Below are 22,501 nucleotides of genomic sequence, written 5' to 3' on the forward strand. Positions count from 1 at the left end.
AGCAAAGAAATGAGGAAAAGCAATGCATGCACAACCAACTCTATCCATTTTGACAGCTATTTACTCAGTCGGTATAGTTTGCAATCCTGGGGATTTCAGACTCCTGAATCCTGCCTTTCTCCCAATATGAAATTCAAGGCAGCTCACAATATTTTGAGTAATGCAAAATACAACTAAAAACACATCAATAAAGTAATTTTAAAACAATAATGTACAAATAAAATAGTACAATCAAACTTCCGTACCCTCCCCTTCACATTTGCTGGGGTTATGGATTTTTTTCTTTCATGACTTGAGAAATTGCAAGTTGCTTTTGGTGTGAGAGAATTGGCTGTCTGCAAGGATGTTGCCCAGGGGGTGTCCAGATGTTTTTACCATCCTTGTGAGGCTTCTCTCATGTTCCCGCATGGAGCTGGAGCTGATAGGAGCAGCTAATCCGCACTCTCTCCGGGTTGGATTCCAACCTGCAACCTTCAGGTCAACAACCCAACCTTCAAGTCATCAGTCCTGTAAGCACAAAGGTTTAACCCACTGCGCCACTAGGGGGTTATGGATTCAGGACTATGAATAAAAAAATGCACATTTTGTATCTGAAAGCATAACTCCATAAGAATCCCTAAGTCCTCCAGAGCAACTCTATAATCAACGTAGATATCCTTAGACAGATGTTGCCTCTAGGAATATCTAGCTTTTCCAACACAACTCAAGGGTCCACATCTGGCAGAAGAATTGCCCTGGAGGGCCAAGAGATTCCTACAGAGATTTTATTAATCAAATCTGTCAATAACACTATGTAACACGATTTTTGTTCTTGGGTTATAAATGTCATTTTCTAATTGGTTCTATCAGAAAAACATGAGGAAAGTTTACTGAACTGCAAAAACTTAGTTTCTGTGGGAAACTCTTCAGCACAGTTTGCTATAGTTTTTCACTGAATAGATCACTGAGTCTCAACCAATCCAACATGGTTTATAGAAGCCACAAAAAGTTTCTGGAGTAGAACCGTCAGTGAATGTTTTGATATAGTGTGAAACAGTGCTTGATAATTTAAAGCTGTGTGTGATCTAGAAGTGAAGAGGTTAAATGCATGGAGTGGGAATGAATTGCTAGAGTGTAACTTTGGTAAGTTCCGGGACGGAGGTTTTTTTGCGATAAGGATGGAATGTTCACTCCTACAGGGCATGCTCTGATGTAGTTGGAAGGAGTCTGGTGATCATAGGATCTGTTTTGTAAATAAGCTGTAAATACTGCAATAAAGTTTGAGCTGCTTTTTATAGCTGAACTGAAAGGAGTCTGAAGTTTTTTCCGTCTGTTTCGAGCAGACAGCTCAGGATCGTCAGAGGAGACCAGACAAGATTGAGACAGGGAAGGTAATCAATCTCAAACAACAACTGTCAAGCACAACAACTTTCAAAGTAAGTACCACATAATTAAACAGGAAATAACATTTTCAAACCAGGAACAGAATTTTTTTTCAAATCTGCAAAAGTTAGACCTCGAAGGCTGTGTTTTTGAAAATTAAATTTAAAAAGAGTTTAAACACATAGTGTCGCTGGTATATTGAAGATCATCTCTCAGCTCAATCTAGACCACTTAAAGGAGCCACTGCTTCCCCAGGAATCCAGATTCAGTTTCCCAGCAGAACATCCCTCTTGCCATTCCATCTTGCTTTTGTTTCAGAGCTTTTGCACGGCAATTACCTCTGGCGTCCTTGGGATGGGGATCTTTGCGTTTCCGCTTGCGAGAGGGCTTGACCCAGGGGCTGTCGTTCCGCCACCGCTTCCGGGCCTTGCGCTTGGAGCTGGAGGCAGCACTCTGCGGCACAGAAAGGAGACCCTGAAATGGGGGATTCTAGCTTGGAGACATGAGCATGTACATAGGTATAGACCAGGCATGGGCAAACTTGGGCCCTCCAGGTGTTTTGGACTTCAACTCCCACCATTCCTAACAGCCTCAGGCCCCTTCCTTTTCCCCCTCAGCCGCTTAAGCTAACCATGAGTCAATAATGTGATGCGGCAGAAAAATGAAGTTTCTGGAGTATAACAACTACTTTCAAAGCAAGCACTACACAATTCAACAGGAAACAACACTTTCAAAGCAGGAACATATATATTTTTTCAATTTACATTATTGAATACATTATTGTTACATAACGTATTCATTTGCTTACGGAACGTTCTTGGCTGAAGCACATATAAACATAGAAGAACAGGACCATCCAAACTAGGAAAATTAAATCAAGCCGGAGACTGTTTACAAAACAACACATATTCAGCAGCTACTCAAGAAAGTCTAGTTTGAACCACTATGTTTTTAAAAACTCTCTTGAAAGATGAAGTTGCAAGTGCCAAACAGCAGGAAGGGAGTTTTGAAACTAAGACACCGCAACTGAAAAAGCCCTATCTGCTAATTTAAAGCAATTAAAATGGGAAAATGACCTTCAACTCACCCTGTCAGAAAGATTACCAGATTCTTCATCCTCCTCCTCCTCCTCTTCTTCCTCCTCCTCTTCCTCTTCTTCCTCCTCCTCCTCTTCCTCCTCTTCTTCTTCCTCTTCCTCCTCTTCTTCGCTCATATGCTCTCCAGCAACATCAGCATCTGACTATAAAAGAAAAGGAGAAATTAGAATCTGGGTGGTAATAATAAATAATTTTATTTCTTACCCACCGTTCCTTGAGGCTCAAGGAGGGTTACAACATAGGCCCCTTCCACACAGCTGAATAAACCTCACATTTTCTGCTTTGAACTGGAATACATGGTAGTGCGGACTCAGATAACACAGTTCAAAATAGATATTGTGGAATTTTCTGCCTTGATATTTTGGGTTATATGGCTGTGTGGAAGTCAAAACACGTAATCATTGTAAAGGTTCAATAAATGCATGTATTAAAATGTATTTCTATAAAAGATATATATATAAACATATTTCTATAAAAAACATAAAATACATATTAAAATATGTTTATTGAGTAGCATTGAGTGATGGAAAGAATAGTGAAAAATTAGGTGATTTATTCTCCCCCCCCCCCCGCCATATAATCCACATTATCTGCTTTAAACTGGATTACATGAGTCTACACTGCCATATAATTCAGTTCAAAACAGATAAACTGGATTTGATATGGCAGTGTAGAAGGGGCCTAATCTAGACACAAGGAGTGGTGTTTTCACTATTTATCACAGGATGGGTTCCTAGCTTTCTGCTAGTTAATAGTCATAAATTAGTCATAATATTATGAGTATTAGTCATAATAGTCCCCCTAGGGGAGAAGAATGGTATACAAATTAAATAAATAAATGACTACTAGCCTGTAGTAAGCAGTCCAAAATAATGAGAATAAATAGGAAATAACAAAAGATATGAACGATGTAAAAATGGACAAACCAATGATTTAAGGACAAAGGGTTTTTTTAGGTAAGGCTTATTCAGAGGTGGTTTTGCCACTCTTTCCTTCTGACATATACCTTATAGCACAGGCCCGGGCAAACTTTGGCTCTCCAGGTGATTTGGACTTCAAGTCTCACAATTCCTAATAGCCGGCTGTTAAGAATTGTGAGAGTTGAAGTCCAAAACACCTGGAGGGCCAAAGTTTGCCCATATCTGTTATAGCAGCTCTCTTTAGATGGGTGCCCCTGGTGGCACAGTGTGTTAAAGCGCTGAGCCGCTGAAATTGCGGACCAAAAGATGCCAGGTTCAGATCCCAGGAGCAGAATGAGCGCCCGCTGTTAGCCCCAGCTTCTGCCAACCTAGCAGTTCAAAAACATACAAAATGTGAGTAGATCAATAAGTACCGCTCTGGTAGGAAGGTAACGGCGCTCTATGCAGTCATGCTGGCCACATGACCTGGAGGTGTCTATGAACAACGCCAGCTCTATGGCTTAAAAATGGAGATGGGCACCAACCCCAGAGTCGATCACGACTGGACTTAACGTCAGGGGAAAACCTTTACCTTTTACTTAGATGGGTGATAAAAGGGAAATGTGCTATTTTAGTTACCTTGTCTCTCTGGACACTAAAAAACCAACGACTGCCCCTTCCAAAGAAAGTGTTCTGGCTCCATACCTTACTGTCTGAGTCGACATGGCCATCCACAGAGTAGCTGTCGTAGAAGAGGGTGAAGTCGTCCCCCACCTCCGTCTCCCAATCTGGCCCTCTTTCGTCTTGTGAGGCGGTGGCTGGGGCTGTCATATCTTCTGTCACGGTGATCTGGGAATATGGGCACACTTATTTACATCACCTTCCTTCTGAAGGCTAGAAGGGAGGGGGCTGATATATTGTTGCTGGGGAGGGAGTTCTACAGCCGAGAGGCCACCACTGACAAGGCCTTGTGTCTTTTGTCCCCTTTGGCAACGAGAACAGGGCCTCCCCAGATGATGTTAATCTTTGAAGTGGCTCATAGGAGGGAGATATGTTCAGACAGGTAAACTGGGCTGGAACCGTCTACTTGCTCCTGAAGGTAATCTCTATATTGTTTGGTGCATTCACGATGCTAAAAATGACCAGACATACTATTTATTTATTTTATTTATTTACAGCATTTATATTCTGCCCTTCTCACCCCGAAGGGGACTCAGGGCAGATCACATTACACATATAGGCAAACATTCAATGCCTTTTAAACATAGAACAAAGACAAACAAACATAGGTTCCGAGCGGGCCTCGAACTCATGACCTCCTGGTCAGAGTGATTCATTGCAGTGATTCACTGCAGCTGCTCTCCAGCCTGCGCCACAGCCCGAGCAGGCCCCTTCTACATTGCCATATAATCCAGATTATCACACCAGATAATCTGGATTTTATATGGCACTGTAGAGGGCGCCACAGTCAACCAAGTAGAGCTAGCCCTCAGTATCCACAGATGCTGCATTCATGGATTCCTACATGCACAGCTTTAAAATATTAAAATCACCAAAAGCATATCTTGATTTTGCTGTCACTATTTGTAAAAGTCAATGTACAGTATTTATATGTCTGTATATCTACACCACAAAGGTTGTTACTAGGTGAAGTGGCTGTCTATGATGTCGCGGGGAAAGAAAGGGAGAACGGAGAAAGGAAGAAAAGAAAGAGGAAAAGAAGGGAAGAAAGGATAGACCTCCTATGAATTTTGGTATCCACAGCTGCCTAAAGGTATCATCATCAATATTAGTATCATCATCTTCATCACCCAGCATCGCCAATTACAAAGAATTGTGGGATTTTAATCCCACAGAAGAATAAAAAGTGCACTGCTCCTTGATTTAGATGCAACAAGTTTATGCATCACCTTTAAAAACTGCCAACATGCCTTTTTTCCAACTTTGGAGTTGTCGCTTCTACCTATATAAAAAAATATCCAAAATTAGTCCAGATGAAGAAAGGCCTACCTCTGTTGTAGCTCTGGGACTTGACCGCTGGAGAGAGAGAGGCATCCGTTTGTGCATCGCCTCGGTCATATAGTCATACTTCCTGCGTTTGGCCGGTTCCTCTACAGGAAGAGAGGGGGAAATGAGAGATTTTGTCATTCTTTCATTTTTTAAATCTATATCTCGCCTGTTTTCCAAGGAAGTTTATAAAACGCAATACAGGTATGTCACCCTCCACAACTGCTGGGGTAAGGGGTCCCAAAGCAAGAAGCCCTCCAAAAGACTGATGGAGTAAAAAGGTATTCACCTGCTGACCAAATATTGCATTTTGGAAACTACATTGAACTGATTACACTATGTAACAAAATTTGAAAAAAATTATGTTCCTGGTTTGCAAGTGTTATTTCCTGCTTAATTGTGCGTAATTTACTTTGAAAATAGTTGTTATACTTCAGAAACTTCGTTTTTGTGGCTGTCACAAACTATGTTGAATCGGTTGAGACTCAATGAGATATTCGTTGAAAGACTATAGCAAAATGTGTTGCAGGATGTCCTGGAAAAACAAAGTTTTTGTAGTTTAATAATCTCTGTCCATGTTTTTTTATGATAGAACCAATTAGGAAATGACATTTATAACCCAGGAACAAAACCCGTGTTACATAGTGATATACGAGTCTACACTGACCATATACTGTGACAGTGTACATGGGGCCAGTCTGGGGGAAGCCACCAAAAAGGCCCTCTCTTATGTTCCCACCAAAATGTGTGTGGGATGGTGGTAGGACAGAGAGAAAGTCCTCTCCAAAAGATCTTAAAACACAGTATTTTTATTTATTTATTTATTAGCTACATTTATATGCCGCCCTTCTCACCCCAAAGGGGACTCAGAGCGGCTTACAAATTAAATTTACATACAATATTATATTGGCATAGTACAATACTGGTAATAAATTACTATATTGTACTGTATCAATATATTGTAATATTATTAGTAATATTACATGTAAAATATAATATATAATTAATATTATTATATTGTATTAGTATTATATCATATTACAATATAATATGAATATTATATGTATATACAATATGTTATAATTATTATATATTTATAGGTATATAGGTATATAGGTATATATAGGTAGGCTCAAATAGGGAAACGGAGAGCTTTGGATAAGCCTAAACTGAACTGGAAACTAAGACATGGAACAATGTTTTCAAATTGTAGTAAAAGACATTCCACCTAAGCATTTGGAAGAACTTTCAGAAGGAAAGAGCCTCGGAGCCTGGTAGAGTCTCCTTCTCTGGAGGTTATTAAGCAGAGGCTGGATGGCCATCTGTTGGGAGTGCTTTGATTGTGTATTTCTGCCTGGTAGAAAAGGGGTTGAATTGGATGGCCCTTGGAGTCTCTTCCAACTCTGTGATTCTGTGACTTCCAGCATTTGGATTTGTGCTGAGAAATAAACCAGTGGACAACGGAGCTGTTTCAAGTTGTGAACTGCTGTATTTGACTTGTTTGCGGTCTGGCTACAACTCTCTGGTCAAGCTGAGGTTTTTGAATGCTTTTCAAAAGCAGCCACACCATCATCCAATGAGGCATGGGCAAATTTTGGCTCCCTCGGTGTTTTGGACTTCAACTCCCACAATTCCTAACAACCAGTAGACTGTTAGGAAATGTGGGAGTTGAAGTCCAAACACCTGTAGGGCCAAAGTTTGCACATGCCTGATCCAAATGGTGGAAAGGAGGTGTAAAAAATAGATTGCTAACAAACAGTTCTGATCCCCAGAATCCCATCCTATGTTACATTAAAGCTGCCAAAGTCAAGGCATACCTGGCTCTTCGATGCTCCTCAGATCATCTGGAACTCGGAAATGTAACATCTCAGAGACTCGCTTTTCAGGGACCTTGAAGGGGACAGGATGAAGAAAGGAAAAGACATTTTTATCTAAGCTTAAGCCTTGGCATTCTTTTGGGCAACAAACCAGTAGTGCTCAAGATAAACTCCTTTAACCAAGACCATCTCAAACATTTATTTAACGTGTATTCGAACTAACTGCTAAACCAAACTGCATTCAAGAACGCAAACCCAGCCAAAAGGAAATAAAACAATGTAGCCATTACGACAATAATTTACAAACACAAGAATGATGAAACAGTTTAAAAGGTCAGACTGAAGAGCAAAGCCTGGGTGTATGTGCCTTCATGTTGTCTGTTGACATACGGCAACCATAGTTTTCTCATGCAAGGAACACTCAGAGGTGGTTTTCCCAGTTCCCTCCTCTGAAATATAGCCCAAGACAGTTGGCACTCCTTGAAAGTTTCCTATTCAATACTGACTGGGGCTGACCTTGTTTAGTTTTAAGCATCAATGCTGTTTGGAAGCTAAATTTTCCTAATGTGTACAATAACCCATTAGGAAATTTAGCTTCCAGACAGCATGGATGCTTAAAACTAAGCCAGGTCAGCCCCAGTCAGTACTTGGATGGGAAACTTCCAAGGAAACTAAATTTTCCTAATGTGTACGGCATCCCGGAGCCCCCAGTAGCACAGCAGGTTAAACCACTGCACTGCTGAACTTGCTGACCAAAAGGTCAGTAGTTCAAATCCAGGGAATGGGGTGAGCTCTCGCTGTTAGCCCCAGCTTCTGCCAACCTAGCAGTTTGAAAACATGCAAATGTGAGTAGATCAGTAGGTACCGCTCCGACGGGAAGTTCAGTGTGAAAGGAGGCTCTGTGAGAGCAAAGCTGTTTATCTGCATGAAAAAGAAACCCAGCATGGAAGCAAAGAAGGAAGTATAAAGAACTTTATTTGTGTCATGGAAACCTTTTTTTTTTCTAAATACAGTAGAGTCTCACTTATCCAACACTCGCTTATCCAACGTTCTGGATTATCCAATGCATTTTTGTAGTCAATGTTTTCAATACATCGTGATATTTTGGTGCTAAATTCGTAAATACAGTAATTACTACATAGCATTACTGCGTATTGAACTACTTTTTCTGTCAAATTTGTTGTGTAACATGATGTTTTGGTGCTTAATTTGTAAAATCACAACCTAATTTGATGTTTAATAGGCTTTTCCTTAATCCCTCCTTATTATCCAACATATTCGCTTATCCAACATCCTATCGGCCCGTTTATGTTGGATAAGTGAGACTCTACTGTACTCCAACTATATTATTTTGCTACAAAGAAAAGCCTCCTAAAAGATAGGGAATGATAACACTGATCTGTGTGCTTTTGTTCTTTTTATCACTTTTGGCTACACGTTGCTGCTGCTAATAAGTTACTCTGTTATACGTTTATGTGGAGGGTCATTTGTTAATAAGCCCACTTGCCCAACAAGTTTGGAAATATTTCAGATATGCAATGGAAAGCGGCCAAGCCATGAAACTACATGGACAGATTTACCTGCAACGTGTTGGCCTTTGCCATGGTTTTCCGGGCTCGATGGACCTTGGGCTTGACCTCTTCAGCAGCTGGGGATGGAGGCTGAGCCGGGGATGGGTTTGAGGCTGGGCCCGGGGTTGAGGACGGAGTCTCAGTTGCAGGTGTCCCAGGATCCCCAGGAAGCCGCGACCCAGGCATACTCAGCAGCCGCATGGCCAAGCTCTGGATAGATGTCGGGGACTTGCTGGTTCCAGTGAGAGACATCTTTGCCCGGCTTGGACCACCCGTTTTGCTGGGGGATGAAGGGAAAGTCTTGGCCGCATGGCCTGAAACCAAATAGAACAGAACAGAGAATCCTAACTACATTGCTACTCCTCAATCTTTATATAGACAAGGGGTTCTCAACTTTTAGTACTTCCCAATAGTTTGGATTTCAACTTCCAGAATCCACCGTCACAGAAGTTTCAGCCCAGAACTGGTAACACTGTGTAACAAAATTCTTGCTCCTGAGTTATAAACATCATTTCCTAATTGGTTCTATCATCAAAACATGGAAAAAGTTTATTAAAATGCAAAAACTATGTTTTTGCGTGAGGGACATCCCGCAGCGTATTTTGCTATAGTCTTTCAAGGAATATCTCACAGGCTCTCAACTGTTTCAACATAGTTTGTGGCAGTCACAAAAACAAAGTTTCTGGAGTATAACAACTACTTTCAAAGTACAGTAGAGTCTCACTTATCCAAGCTAAACGGGCCGGCAGAAGCTTGGATAAGCGAATATCTTGGATAATAAGGAGGGATTAAGGAGAAGCCTATTAAACATCAAATTGGGTTATGATTTTACAAATTAAGCACCAAAACATCATGTTATACAACAAATTTGACAGAAAAGGTAGCTCAATAAACAGTAATGTTATGTTGTAATTACAGTATTTATGAATTTATCACCAAAATATCACGATATATTGAAAACATTGACTACAAAAATGGCTTGGATAATCCTGAGGCTTGGATAAGCGAGGCTTGGATTAGTGAGACTCTACTGTAAGTACAGCACAACAAAACAGGAAATAGCACTTTCAAACCAAGAATGGAATAATTTTTCAAATTTTGTTACATAGTGTAATATGAACCTCACAAATAAAGAATTATCACTGCCGAAGGATCAAAGTTACATTTTATTTAGAAGTTAGAGGAAAAATGGGCACTTGTAGCAATGTACCTTTACTGACAAAATATTTATTATAAAATATTTACAAAATATTCTAAGCATCAGTTTTCCAAAGCTTACATGTTGGTGATACACTTTTTTAAGACATGTATCATTTCATGATACAATAATTCAGTTTTACTGCCAAACCAGAGGTCAAACCGAACCCTTATAAGAGATATGGACACATATGTACCGTAAATTGTAATAATGAAATTTATAGGGAAACAACCTATCCCATGAAAATCTTTCATTTATGTTTTTAAAACTACTGGTACATGATTTATTGTTTATTTCACTTAGAATCAGAGGTTTTGATTATGTTCATGCAACACACACATTGCAGATGACATAACAAGGAGTCATGACATATAATTTGGAAAGCTTTGCTCCGTGTTGGCCACCTCTTTCTACACACACATGAAAAAGTGCTAAAATATAAAATATAATACAAAATATAATATGAGTTTGCTAATTTTTCCTATGTATGGAGATTTCTTGTAAGATTTGAGTAGATGAGACCATAGTAGTACTCCCGCAGGTAAATGAGTTATATTGTAAAACTAGCTTTGCCCAGGTTTGCATTTTCTATGTGGCTCTTTCTCTTCTTTCTCCCTTTCCTTCACACACTTTCTTCCCCCTCTCTTTTCTTTCCTTCTTCCTCTTCTTTTTTCTTTCCTTTCTCTTCCCTTCTTTCTCTTTTTTTCCTTCCCTAACTTTCCCCCTTTTCTGTTTTCCTTCATCTGGCCTTTTCTTGGAAATCAGTCTCTGAGCCTCAGAGCAAAGTGCAGATACACACACACACACACACACCCCTTCCAAAATATAATTTTTCATTCAATCTAAGAAGTGGATACCCCAACTGTGACCTCACATTAATCTTCATGGTGCAGATGCCATTTTTAATACCAGTCACTAATCTTTTCTATTGATATCCTGCCTTGTTGTACTTGTTCTGAGTCCTGAATACATACATATCTACAGGCCAGTAGCAAATCCCCTCTATCTATACCAGTGGTTCCCAACCTTTCTTTGGCTAGGGACCACTTGACCTGGGACCACTTTGACCAGGGACCACACTCCAACATTAGTACAAAAGGATTATGAATCAGTTTTTGGTCAACTTTAGATTGGGTTTGGTTATCTGGGGTGCTAATTCAGAAAATTGCAGAAAAGGTGTCTCAACTGAAGCTTTATCCCCAAATCCTTGTTTCAACAACAAGCCATTTTTTTCAGAATCCAATTATCAAAAGGACAGAAAGTAGGTTGAAATCTTCTGAACAGGAACACAAACAGCAAAACAAACACCATATGAGTGTTAACCCTCCCTATTCTTTCCAAAGCTCGCAGATATATTTATAAGTGCATATATCTCTATCTATCTATCTATCTATCTATCTATCTATCTATCTATCTATCTATCTAAATGGAGTTACACTTGAGTTACACTGGAGTTAAATTTGCCTGTTCCAACTTATACACAAATTCAACTTGAGAACAAACCTATAGAAGCTATCTTGTTCGTAACTTGGGGACTGCCTACATATCTACATACAAAGGAGCTTCACATCAAGCCATTAGGAATCACAGGATATTATAAAGCCAAAACAGAAGGTATAAAAGCAGAAAGATAGATAGAATAACCCAACAATAACCCGGGGCTGTGGCGCAGACGAGAGAGCAAGCCAGTACAATTAACTGTAATGAATCACTGACCAGGAGGTCATAAGTTCGAGGCCCGCTCAGAGCTATGTTGTTGTCTTTGTCCTATGTTAAAAGGCATTGAATGTTTGCCTAGTATGTGTAATGTGATCCGCCCTGAGTCCCCTTCGGGGTGAGAAGGGCGGAATATAAATGCTGTAAATAAATAAATAAAATAAAATAACAACACTGGAGCCACATGGCTGCAATCCCACGACATGCCTTCTTTCCTTCTCACCTGGCAAGCCTTTGCTCCCTGGGCTTGGGCTGGTAGTGGACCCAGCTGAAATCCCCCCGGATTCAGGCGACATGCTTCCTGCTTCTTTATTATTCCCGGTCACCTGTGTTCGTGCTCCATCATCGGTGTTTCTGCTAGAAGCCAACGAGCTCTCGGACACTCCTCCTGAAGCATTTTTGGACTTCCGAGGAGACAAGGATTCTGAAGAAGGATTGGATCCATCCCTGGAGGAGGCAGCATCTAGAAAAAGAGAGAGAGATACACTCACAATACTATGAGTAGGTTTCAAACCTGGGCCTGAGGACAGGAGAGAAGGGCATCTGCCCCATTCTCTATCCCAAACTTCCAAAAAAATTACCTGCTTCGTCTGATCCTGCTTCCACCAGGGACGATATCCCTCGGAGAGTTTCACCCTGAGAACAGGAGCAAAGAAGTGGACATATAGGACTCAGCAAGACTGTGGGTGCATTTACACTGCAGAACGAATGCAGTTTGACACCGGTTTAACTGCCATGGCTCAATACTATAGAACTCTGGAAGTTGTAGTTTGACAAGGTCTTTAGTCTTCTCTACAAAGAGGGCTAGTGCCTCACCAAACTACAACTTCCCAATTTACACAGTAGTGAGCCAAGGCAGTTAAATTGTTGTTAAGGTGTTGCTGTGTGCTTTCTGGGCTGTATGGCTATGTTCCAGAAGTATTCCCTCCTGACGTTTCGCCCACATCTATGGCAGGCATCCTCAGATTGGCCAGCTTGATTAGCATTGAATAGCCTTGCAGCTTCAAAGTCTAGTTGCTTCCTGGCTGGGGGAATTCACTGTTGAGAGGTGTTAGATGGGCCTGACTGTTCCTTGTCTGGAATTCCCCTGAATTCTGAATGTTCTTTATTTACTGTCCCATTTTTTATTTACTGTCCTGGACACAGCATATTATTTGAGAACACACAAATGGTGGACTGCTCTAACAACCACCATGTCAGACTATACAGATGCCACTGAAATCCACAAGAATGTGGACAACTTCAACAGAAACCATGAAAATGAACAAAATCTGGCTACTCGTATTAAAAACTCTAAAATCAGGATAGTAAATAAAGAAAAGAGGGGAATTCCAGACAAGAAACAATTAGGGCCAGCTAACACCTCTCAACAAAGGATTCCCCAAGACAGGAAGCAGCCAGGCATTGAAGCTGCAAGGCCATCCAATGCTAATCAAGGTGATCAATTGCAACATTCACACTTGCCTTGTCTTCCTCTCACCCTGGACAATATTCCCCAGATATATAAACCCCACTTGCATAGGTCCAACAGACCTTGCAACTTCTGAGGATGCCTTTCCATAGATATGGGCGAAATGTCAGGAAGGAATGCTTCTGGAACATGGCCATACAGCCCGGAAAACTCACAGCAACCCAAATGGGAGAAGGTTCAACCATCCAGAGCTTCCAGACAACTTTCCTCTGATATAGTTCACAGTAAGACTGATACTAATGATACAAATAACAACAATAATGGTAACAATAATAAATAATCTTTTTGCCTCTTGGGCATCTTTTCCCTGGGCTTCCTCCTGCTCTGTTCTGCCTATAAACTGAGCCAATCTGCCAGAGCATTTCTGACCCATTTGGAGGCATGAACTGGCCAAGTGCAACCCAGGTCTAATCAAGAAGCTTATTTAGAAGAGGTGTGGCCTATTGCCAAATGTCTAAGCCCCGCCCACATCTCCTATGCAGACTCAAGAGCAAGGGTGCATTTACACTGCAGTAGAATGTAGTGTGATACCCTTTCACTCCCATGGCTCAATGCAATGGACTCATGTGAGTTGCAGTTTGGTGCGGCCCTAGCCCTCTTTGGTGGAGAAGCCTAAAGACCTTGTGAAACTACAACTCCCAAGGTTCAATAGCATTGAGTCAGGGCAGTTCAATTGACCTCAAATTACATTACCATATATACTTGAGTATAAGCCGAGTTTTCACCCCTTTTGTAGGGCTGAAAAAGTTCCCTTGTGAGAGTCCTGGCTGTCTTATATTCGGGTCGGATTATACTCGAGTATATAGGTAATCAGAGTTGGACAGTCTTAATTTATTAAAGGTTTATTATTATCTTAAATTACAGTTTTATGTAAATATTTTAAAACATTTAACCTATTGATGCCTCAATTAATGTAATTTTATTGGTATCTACAGTAGAGTCTCGCTTATCCAACGTAAAAGGGCCGGCAGAACGTTGGATAAGCGAATATGTTGGATAATAAGGAGAGATTAAGGGAAAGCCTATTAAACATTAAATTAGGTTATGATTTTACAATATAAGCACCAAAACATCATGTTATACAACAAATTTGACAGAAAATGTAGTTCAATACACAGTAATGCTATGTAGTAATTACTGTATTTACGAATTTAGCACCAAACTATCATGATATATTGAAAACATTGACTACAAAAATGTGTTGGATAATCCAGAACGTTGGAAAAGCAAGTGTTGGATAAGTGAGACTCTACTATATTTTGATTTTTGAAATTTATCAGTAGCTGCTGCATTTCCCACCCTTGTCTTATACTCGAGTCAATATGTTTTCCCAGTTTTTTGTGGTAAAATTAGGTGCCTCGGCTTATATTTGGGACGGCTTATATTCGAGTATATACGGTAATTCTACTGTGTGTTGATAGCCCCTGGTGTAAATCCTTCTTCTGGAGGATACCTGGGATCTTAGCATTACAGTAGCGTCTCACTTATCCAACATAAACGGGCCAGCAGAACGTTGGATGAGCGAAAATGTTGGATAATAAGGAGGGATTAAGGAAAAGCTTATTAAATGCAAAATTACGTTATGATTTTACAAACTGAGCACCAAATCATCATGTTTTACAACAAATCAACAGAAAAAGCAGTTCGATACACGGTTATGTAGTAATTATTGTATTTATGAATTTAGCACCAAAACATCACAATGTATTGAAAACATTGACTACAAAAAGGCAGACTGTGTTGGATAATACAGAACACTGGATAAGCAAAGGTTGGATAAGCGAGACTCTACTGTATTTATCTCCTTCCATTAAGCATACTGTCCAAATTGAAGATCAAGGGAAGTGATGGCATGATAACCCTGTTTAAATACTTGAAACAATGTCCCATTGAGAAAAACTGTTTTCTCCTGCACTGGAAACTAGGACACAATGGAGCAATGGATTCAAACTCAGGGGGGGGAAAGATTGCACCCAAACATTAGGAAGAACTTCCTGATGGTAAGAACTGTTGGGCAATATAATATGCTGCCTTGGAGCTTAGTGGGATTGCCTTCTTTGGAGATTTTGAATCAGAGGCTGGATGGCATCTGTTGGGAGGGCTTTGATGGTGTCTTCCTGCCTGGCAGAATGGGGATGGGACTGAGCGGTCTTTGGGGTTTCTCCCAACTATGAATCTGTGAGTCCATAAAACAGAAAAAGGAGTGGGTTGCTGTGAGTTTTCCAGACAGTATGGCCATGTCCCAGAAGCATTCTCCCCTGACGTTTCGCCCACATCTATGGCAGGTATCCTCAGAGGTTGTGAGGTATACGGGAAACTAAGCAAGGGAGGTTTATATATCTGTGGAAGGTCCGGGGTGGAAGAAAGGATTCTTGTCTGTTGGAGGAAAGTGTGAATGTTGCAATTGTTCAGCTTGATTAGCATGGAAAAGCCTTGTAGCTTCAACGCCTGGCTGATTCCTCCCTGGGGGAATCCTCTGTTGGGAAGTAATTAGCTGGCCCTGATTGTTTCATGTCTGGAACTCCCCTGTTTTCAGAGTGTTGTTCTTTAATTACTGTCCTGATTTTAGAGGTTTTTTTTAAATATTAACTCAACCAGAGAAGTCAGCCATAGCAGAGCACTTGATGGACCAACCTGGACACAGCATATTATTTGAGAACACAGAAATGCGGGGCCACTCTCACAACCACCATGTCAGGCTACACAGAGAAGCCATTGAAATCCACAAGCATGTGGACAATTTCAACAGAAAAAACCCCCATAAAAATGAACAAAATCTGGCTACCGGTATCAAAACAACTCTAAAATCAGGACAGTAAATAAAGAACAACACTCTGAAAACACTGGAATTCCAGACAGGGAACAATCAGGGCCATCTAACACCTCCCAACAAAGGATTTCCTCGGCAGGAATCAGCCAGGCTGCAAGGTTTTTCAATGCTAATCAAGGTGATTGATTGCAACATTCACACTTGCCTCAAACAGACAAGGAGTTCTTTCTCCCACCCAGGAAATTCCACAGATATATAAACCCCACTTGCCTAGTTTCCATTATACCTCACAACCTCTGAGGATGCCTGCCATAGATGTGGGAGAAAAGTCAGGAGGAAATGTTTCTGGAACATGGCCATACAGCCCGGAAAACTCACAGCAACTTATTGGAGTCTCCTTCTTTGGAGGTTTTGATTCACAGGCCATCTCTTGGGTGGGCTTTGACGGTGTCTGCCTGCCTGGCAGGATGGGAGTGGGACTGGATTGTCCTTGGGGTCTCTCCTAACTATGAATCTGTGAGTCCATAAAACAGAAAAAAGAGTATTTGTGGGATTTTCCGACAAGGTTCCAAAGTCATTGGCTTTGTATTGCAGAATGGGGTTGGACTGGATAGCCCTTGGGGTCCCTCCTTTAACTCTATGATTCTCTCAATGCAATCTGGGAATAGTAGGGGAAATCTTCCTTCCTTGACTGCACTTCCAAATTTCAAAACACAGGATGATATCCCAAGCACCGCTCCTTCCCATCCATCACACACAAAAACATTTCTTTTGCATTTCCTTTGCAACCCAAGCCCCTCCCATGTGGCTCCCTAAAAAGCAAAGGCCACATGCCATGGGGACGGGAGGAAACCGGGGCCCCTTCCTCTTTCCACCCTCGGGATGGCTCCCCCTTCCCCTCTCTCTGCATCGCCCCACCAATCTCCCGCCATTAGCCACGGAAGCCCCAAACCTCCGCGCTTGCAGCCTCCATGGCCTCGCGCCGAAGCAGAAGCAGCAGCAGCAAACCCGGCCCCGCACTGACGTCACGAGCGAGGCAAGGGGAGGGGGGAGAAAGAGGAGGAGGAAACCTCTTAAAGGGGCAGCACAGCCTTATTCCCTGTCGCTCAGACAAAGAGCCAAGACAACAAAAGGGGAGGAGGCAAAGGCTTGCTCAGCGTGCATGCTACACCGTGGGAGTCATGCCGTTTGACCCCACTGTATCGGCTATGGGACCCTGGGAGTTGTAGTTTCACAAGGTCTTTAGTCTTCTCTGCATCTCAAGATTCAGTCTGTCGCCACTTGAATTGCAATGGGGTCCTATGGATTGTAGTTCTCCAAGGTCTTTAGCCTTTTTCTGTCCATTAGTTCTAGGTAAAGGTAAAGGACGTTAAGTCCAGTCGTGACCGACTCTGGGGGTTGGTGCTCATCTCCATTTCTAAGCCAAAGACCCGGCGTTGTCCGTAGACACCTCCAAGGTCATGTGGCCGGCATGACTGCATGGAGCGCCGTTACCTTCCCGCCAGAGCGGTACCTACTGATCTACTCACATTGGCATGTTTTCGAACTGCTAGGTTGGCAGGAGCCATTAGGCCTCACCAAACTACAAATCTCGTGATTCCATAGCATAGTTAAAATAGTGTTATACTGCAGTATAGATGACAAAACCCTCTTAGAATTAAAGAATCCTAGAGTTGGAAGAGACTGCAAAGGCCATCCAGTCCAACCCCATTGTTGCTGTACATTGTTGCTGTTGACAGTCAGGAAAAGAGATAATAATAATAATAATAAAACTATTTATACCTCACCACCATCTCCCCACGGGGACTCAGGGTGGCTTACATGGGGCAGCAGCCCAAACAACATAAGGACAAAATATAAACAACATAATACAAATCACACTATAAAAAGATAAAACAGTAATACAATATATCAATTAAAACAACAATACAAGATTTAAAAAATTGTATTTAAAACACATAAATGGTAAAATTGTAATAAATACAGGATAGATTATTAAAAACCCTCTGGGGCTGATGACAAAACCCTCTTAGAATTAAAGAATCCTAGAGTTGGAAGAGACTGCAAAGGCCATCCAGTCCAACCCCATTGTTGCTGTACATTGTTGCTCTTGGCAGTCAGGAAAAGAGATTTAAAGATGGGCTTAAAGCCAACCTCAAAAACTGTGGCATAGACACTGAGAACTGGGAAGCCCTGGCCCTTGAGCGCTCTAATTGGAGGTCAGCTGTGAACAGCAGTGCTGCGGAGTTCCCTAGAGTTTGCAGGAAGGATTACGGGTTGGTTGGAGACCATCAAGTTGGAGTATTTCAGGGGAGGCCTGAGACCCAAGTTGCTGGAGTGGGCCTTACACAGAGACGATCCTGTGAGCTTGGAAGAGTGGATTCATTTGGTTGGCAAGGTGGAAATTATAGAACAAGTGAGAAAAAGAGGGAGAGATTATGCCAATGGGAGAAACTCTGTAGTGCAGGTAGGAAGCTGCAGGGGGTTGAGACCCCCGCCAAGAGGTTATTGGAGCAGTGGATAATGGAAACGGAAAAAGCTATCTGCTTTAATTGTGGTAAAGAAGCAGACAGGTATTAATCCTTTCCTTTCCATCGCTGGAGAAGGGCTGCCACAAGCAACACTGGTAGAGATAAAGAAAAAGTCAGGAAACCTGCCCCAGGACCAAGCCAATCTAGTGAAGGGGGATGTCTGGAAAGAGAACCAAGAAATTGCATGAACTGTATCTACCCTGTTTCCCCTAAAATAAGACATCCCCAAAAATAAGACCTAGTAGAAGTTTTGCTGAATTGCTAAATATAAGGCCTCCCCCGAAAGTAAGACCTAGCAAAGGTTTTGTTTAGAAGCCTGCCCGCCGAACAGAACACCAGAGCATGCAGGATCACTAAATGTGTGTACCATAGAGTGTTGTACATGGAAATAATGGTAGTAACAAGAAATTATTGATAGGATTCACAGTTTGTCTGGTTATGCTGGTTTGTGAAGACAACTACTATACAGTATATAATAAATGCTCATTTTTTTGTTCAACAATAAATGCGAATTCTTCTTCATGGAGAAATAAGACATCCCCTGAAAATAAGACTTAGAGCATCTTTGGGAGCAAAAATTAATATAAGACACTGTCTTATTTTCGGGGAAACACAGTAGCCTTTAAAGCCTAAATAGTTTGCTTTGCGCAGTGCCATTCTTACTCAGCATGATAACTTTCCTGCTTTATGCCTTTCTTGCCTGTACTACTATAGTAAAGGTAAAGGTTTGCCCTGACGTTAAGTCCAGTCATGTCTGACTCTGTGAGTTCGTGCTCATCTCCATTTCTAAGCCGTAGAGCCGGCATTGTCCATAGACATCTCCAAGGTCATGTGGCCAGCATGACTGCATGGAGCGCCATTACCTTCCCACTGGAGCGGTACCTACTGATTTACTCACATTTGCATGTTTTCCAACTGCTAGGTTGGCAGAAGCTGGGGCTAACAGTGGGTGCTCATTCTACTCCTGGGATTTGAACCTGGGACCTTTTGGTCCGCAGGTTCAGCAGCTCAGCGCTTTAACACACTGTGCCACCGGAGGCCCCAATACTACTATATTGGTACATATTTCTTCTTAGGAGGGGAGGCCTGTCATGCATCCGTATCTGCTGTGTTTGGGAGACTAGAACACTTCCTTGCCATGAGTTTCATACCCAAGGTCAAGGAATGAGAGCATCTGGAAACCCTGTGTGAGACGGAGCCTGATAACACAAACTGGCTCAGACTAGAAGGCCTGGAGGCTGGACGGAGGAACTTTTGGGAGTGGAGGGGGTGGGGTTTTGGGGATTGAAATTGAGAAGTTGCACACGTTTTCTTCATTCATAACTTTTTTGCATAATAGTAACCCAGCATGGAAGAAATTTCCAAGACTTCCTAGTGTGAGATTTTAAATGCTTCCAAGGCCCTTCAATCATCACAGTCATGTTTTCAAAACGTTTTGAAAACTATTTTGTGAGCACTATAGACTTGGAAGGTGAATAACACATGCATTAAGAAGATAAAGAAATAGAATCTTTAAGGCATCACTTGGAAATATTACTTTTGAGAGTCACAGCAGCCAAAATCCTACGGGCAGTATGGCTAATGGCTTCCATATAAAATCACATTGAGATTCCAAGATATAAGAGTGCTTAAGTGGAATGCTGATGTTACTTTTGCCTGTTTAAGCAGGCTCTGAGCAGAACATTTGGCAAATTTTTCTGCTATTTATTACAGAGTCTATTTCAACCCAATCTTGAGCAGGACTCCGAAGTGGACAGAAATTGATGCCAAAGCCCCAGACAGTAGATATTAGCTGACAAATGGCAAAGGACTTTAAGACCCCCAGGGATGGGGAATAACATCCATTTCGTCTCGGTCTCTGTTTGATGTGTTTATGGGCATTGAATGTTTGCCCTATGTGTGTATAATGTGATCCGCCCTGAGTCCCCTTCGGGGTGAGAAGGGCGGAATATAAATACTGTAAATAAATAAATAAATAAATAAATTTCAGCTTGCATGGAATCATAGAAGAAATTTCAAAAGCCATCCAATCCAACCCCATTGTGTCATGCAGGAATATCAATCAAAACAGCGTCTCCTTAAAAACCTCCAGAGAAGGAGACTCCACCACACTCCCAGGCAGCATATTCCACGGTTGGATGTCTCTTATTATAAGGCAGGTCTTTCTAATGTTTTGATGGAATATTTATCCCTGCAATTTGAACCCATTGCTCCATGTCTAGAGGAGCAGAAAACAATCTTGCCACCTCCTCAATGTGGCATCCTTTCAAATATTTAAGCATGGCGATCACGTCCCCTCTCTACCTTCTTTCCTCCAAGTCAAACATACCCAGCTAAACATTCCTCATAGGGCTTGGTTTCCAAATCTTTGATCATTTTGGTTACTTCTCTGGACACCTTCCAGCCTGTCAATATCCCTCTTGACTTGCTTTGCTCAGAACTGGACAAATTCCAGGTGAAGTCTAAACAAGACAGAATAGAGTGGGACTGTGACTTTACTTGATCTCAATACTAAACTATTGATGCAGCCTGGAATACTACATGCCAGTCTTCATTCTGATTGTGAGTGAACTTGAAAGGAAGTTGGTGAGGACACTATAGCCAGGCTCTTCACTGGCATAAAGCCCATGACTGCATCGATCCCTGTGTTGTTATCATTCAGTCGCGCCTGACTCTTTGTGACCTCATGGACCAGCCCTGTGGTCAACAATATTTCTCTCCTTTATGAAGAGGCACTATAAATCTGAATTGTCATTGTGTGCCTTCAAGCAATTTCTGATATATGGTGAACGTATCACATGGTTTTTCAGGCTGAATTTCAGCCTTCCCTTAAGACTTAGCATGTGAGGCCTTGCCCAAAATCACCCAGATTTCTAGGGCCAAGTGGGGATTCAAGCCCTGATCTCCCAGGGCCCTTCCACACAACCATATATCCCAAAATATCAAGGCAGAAAATCCCACAATATCTGCTTTAAACTGGGTTATGAATCCACAGTGCCATATGTTTCAGTTCAAAACATAAAATGTGGGATTTTATTCACGCCTGTCTTGTCTAACCCCCAAAAAACACTAGCTCTCATGCCTTTGAATATCACAGCAGGTAACACCAGCTCTTCGGCAACACAAAGTGATCAACATTAAAGAGAATAGCTTTAGCAGCTTTCCCTATCTTTTAGCGCAGTGATTCCCAAATGATAGTCCTCCAGGTGTTTTGCACTTCCACTCTCAGAGACTTTTTTGACTTTGCCCAAAAATCAGGGATTCTAGGAGCTGAAGTTCAAAATACCTGAAAGACCATAGGCTGGGAAACATAGTGTTAGATTTTCTGCATCTCTTAACTCAGAGCCTAGTGGATCCGGTCTTAATGGAGCAGTGAATTCACCCCATGTTTTAGACTAAATTGTGAGGCAGCTATCCAAGATGCTGGTTTTATTTTGGAGATAGGTTTTATACAGTACAACCCTGAAGTCCAGGACCTTTACCCAGCTTCACCTGACACAATGTGACCTCTCTATTTTTTAGACTGTCCAGACAATTCTATGCTAAACCTCTGGTTGAAATTTTTTTCAATAGGGTTCCCTATTATCCAGTAGTAGCCTCCAGAGATGCAATGGGTTAAACCCTTGTGCTGGCAGGACTGCTGACAGACAAGTCAGCGGTTCAAATTCTGGGAGAGTGGGTGAGCTCCCTTTGTCAGCTTCAGCTCCCCATGCAGGGTCATAAGAGAAGCCTCCCACAAGATGGTAAAACATCAAACATCCAGGCATCCCCTGGGCAATGTCCTTGCAGACGGCCAATTCTCTCACACCAGAAGTGATTAGCAGTTTCTCGTCGCTCCTGACACAATTTTTTTTAATCTATTTTGTGTTTCCACAGTAAGTTCGGGACACTATTTCCCCATGAGTATAGGGGGTTTACCTTGTCTTGAGATGTGGGGAGAGATGAGTAACAAATAAAATACTTTTCCTTGTTGTTGTTATTACTATTATTACTGTAGTCTGGGTTACATAATAGTGCTTATTCACCAGTCCATTGTCAAGGAATCCACCAGTTATGACTGCC

At 41.7% G+C, this 22,501-nt stretch overlaps 1 protein-coding gene and 1 long non-coding RNA gene across 2 annotated transcripts in view; one reads left to right on the forward strand and one right to left on the reverse strand.

The window, feature by feature from the left end:
• ehmt2 (euchromatic histone lysine methyltransferase 2) overlaps positions 1-16,962 on the reverse strand; it is a 46,017-nt gene extending 29,055 nt beyond the window's left edge. The window contains exons 1-9 of the mRNA XM_062973581.1: positions 16,861-16,962; positions 12,249-12,303; positions 11,891-12,130; positions 8,763-9,067; positions 7,183-7,255; positions 5,369-5,469; positions 4,064-4,207; positions 2,450-2,602; positions 1,701-1,815 (exon numbers count right to left, since the gene is read on the reverse strand). Coding sequence (XP_062829651.1) covers positions 1,701-1,815; positions 2,450-2,602; positions 4,064-4,207; positions 5,369-5,469; positions 7,183-7,255; positions 8,763-9,067; positions 11,891-12,130; positions 12,249-12,303; positions 16,861-16,881 — 1,207 coding nt within the window. The 5' untranslated portion in view covers positions 16,882-16,962. The remainder of the gene's footprint in view (positions 1-1,700; positions 1,816-2,449; positions 2,603-4,063; positions 4,208-5,368; positions 5,470-7,182; positions 7,256-8,762; positions 9,068-11,890; positions 12,131-12,248; positions 12,304-16,860) is intronic.
• Positions 1,171-5,375, forward strand: LOC103278054 (uncharacterized). The gene is made up of 3 exons (XR_505816.3): positions 1,171-1,415; positions 4,361-4,457; positions 4,995-5,375. It is a non-coding gene; the product is annotated as an uncharacterized LOC103278054 (long non-coding RNA).
• Positions 16,963-22,501: the final 5,539 nt, after the last annotated feature.

Source organism: Anolis carolinensis, chromosome 2, assembly GCF_035594765.1.
Source record: "Anolis carolinensis isolate JA03-04 chromosome 2, rAnoCar3.1.pri, whole genome shotgun sequence".
In the NCBI taxonomy this organism is placed as follows: domain Eukaryota; kingdom Metazoa; phylum Chordata; class Lepidosauria; order Squamata; family Dactyloidae; genus Anolis; species Anolis carolinensis.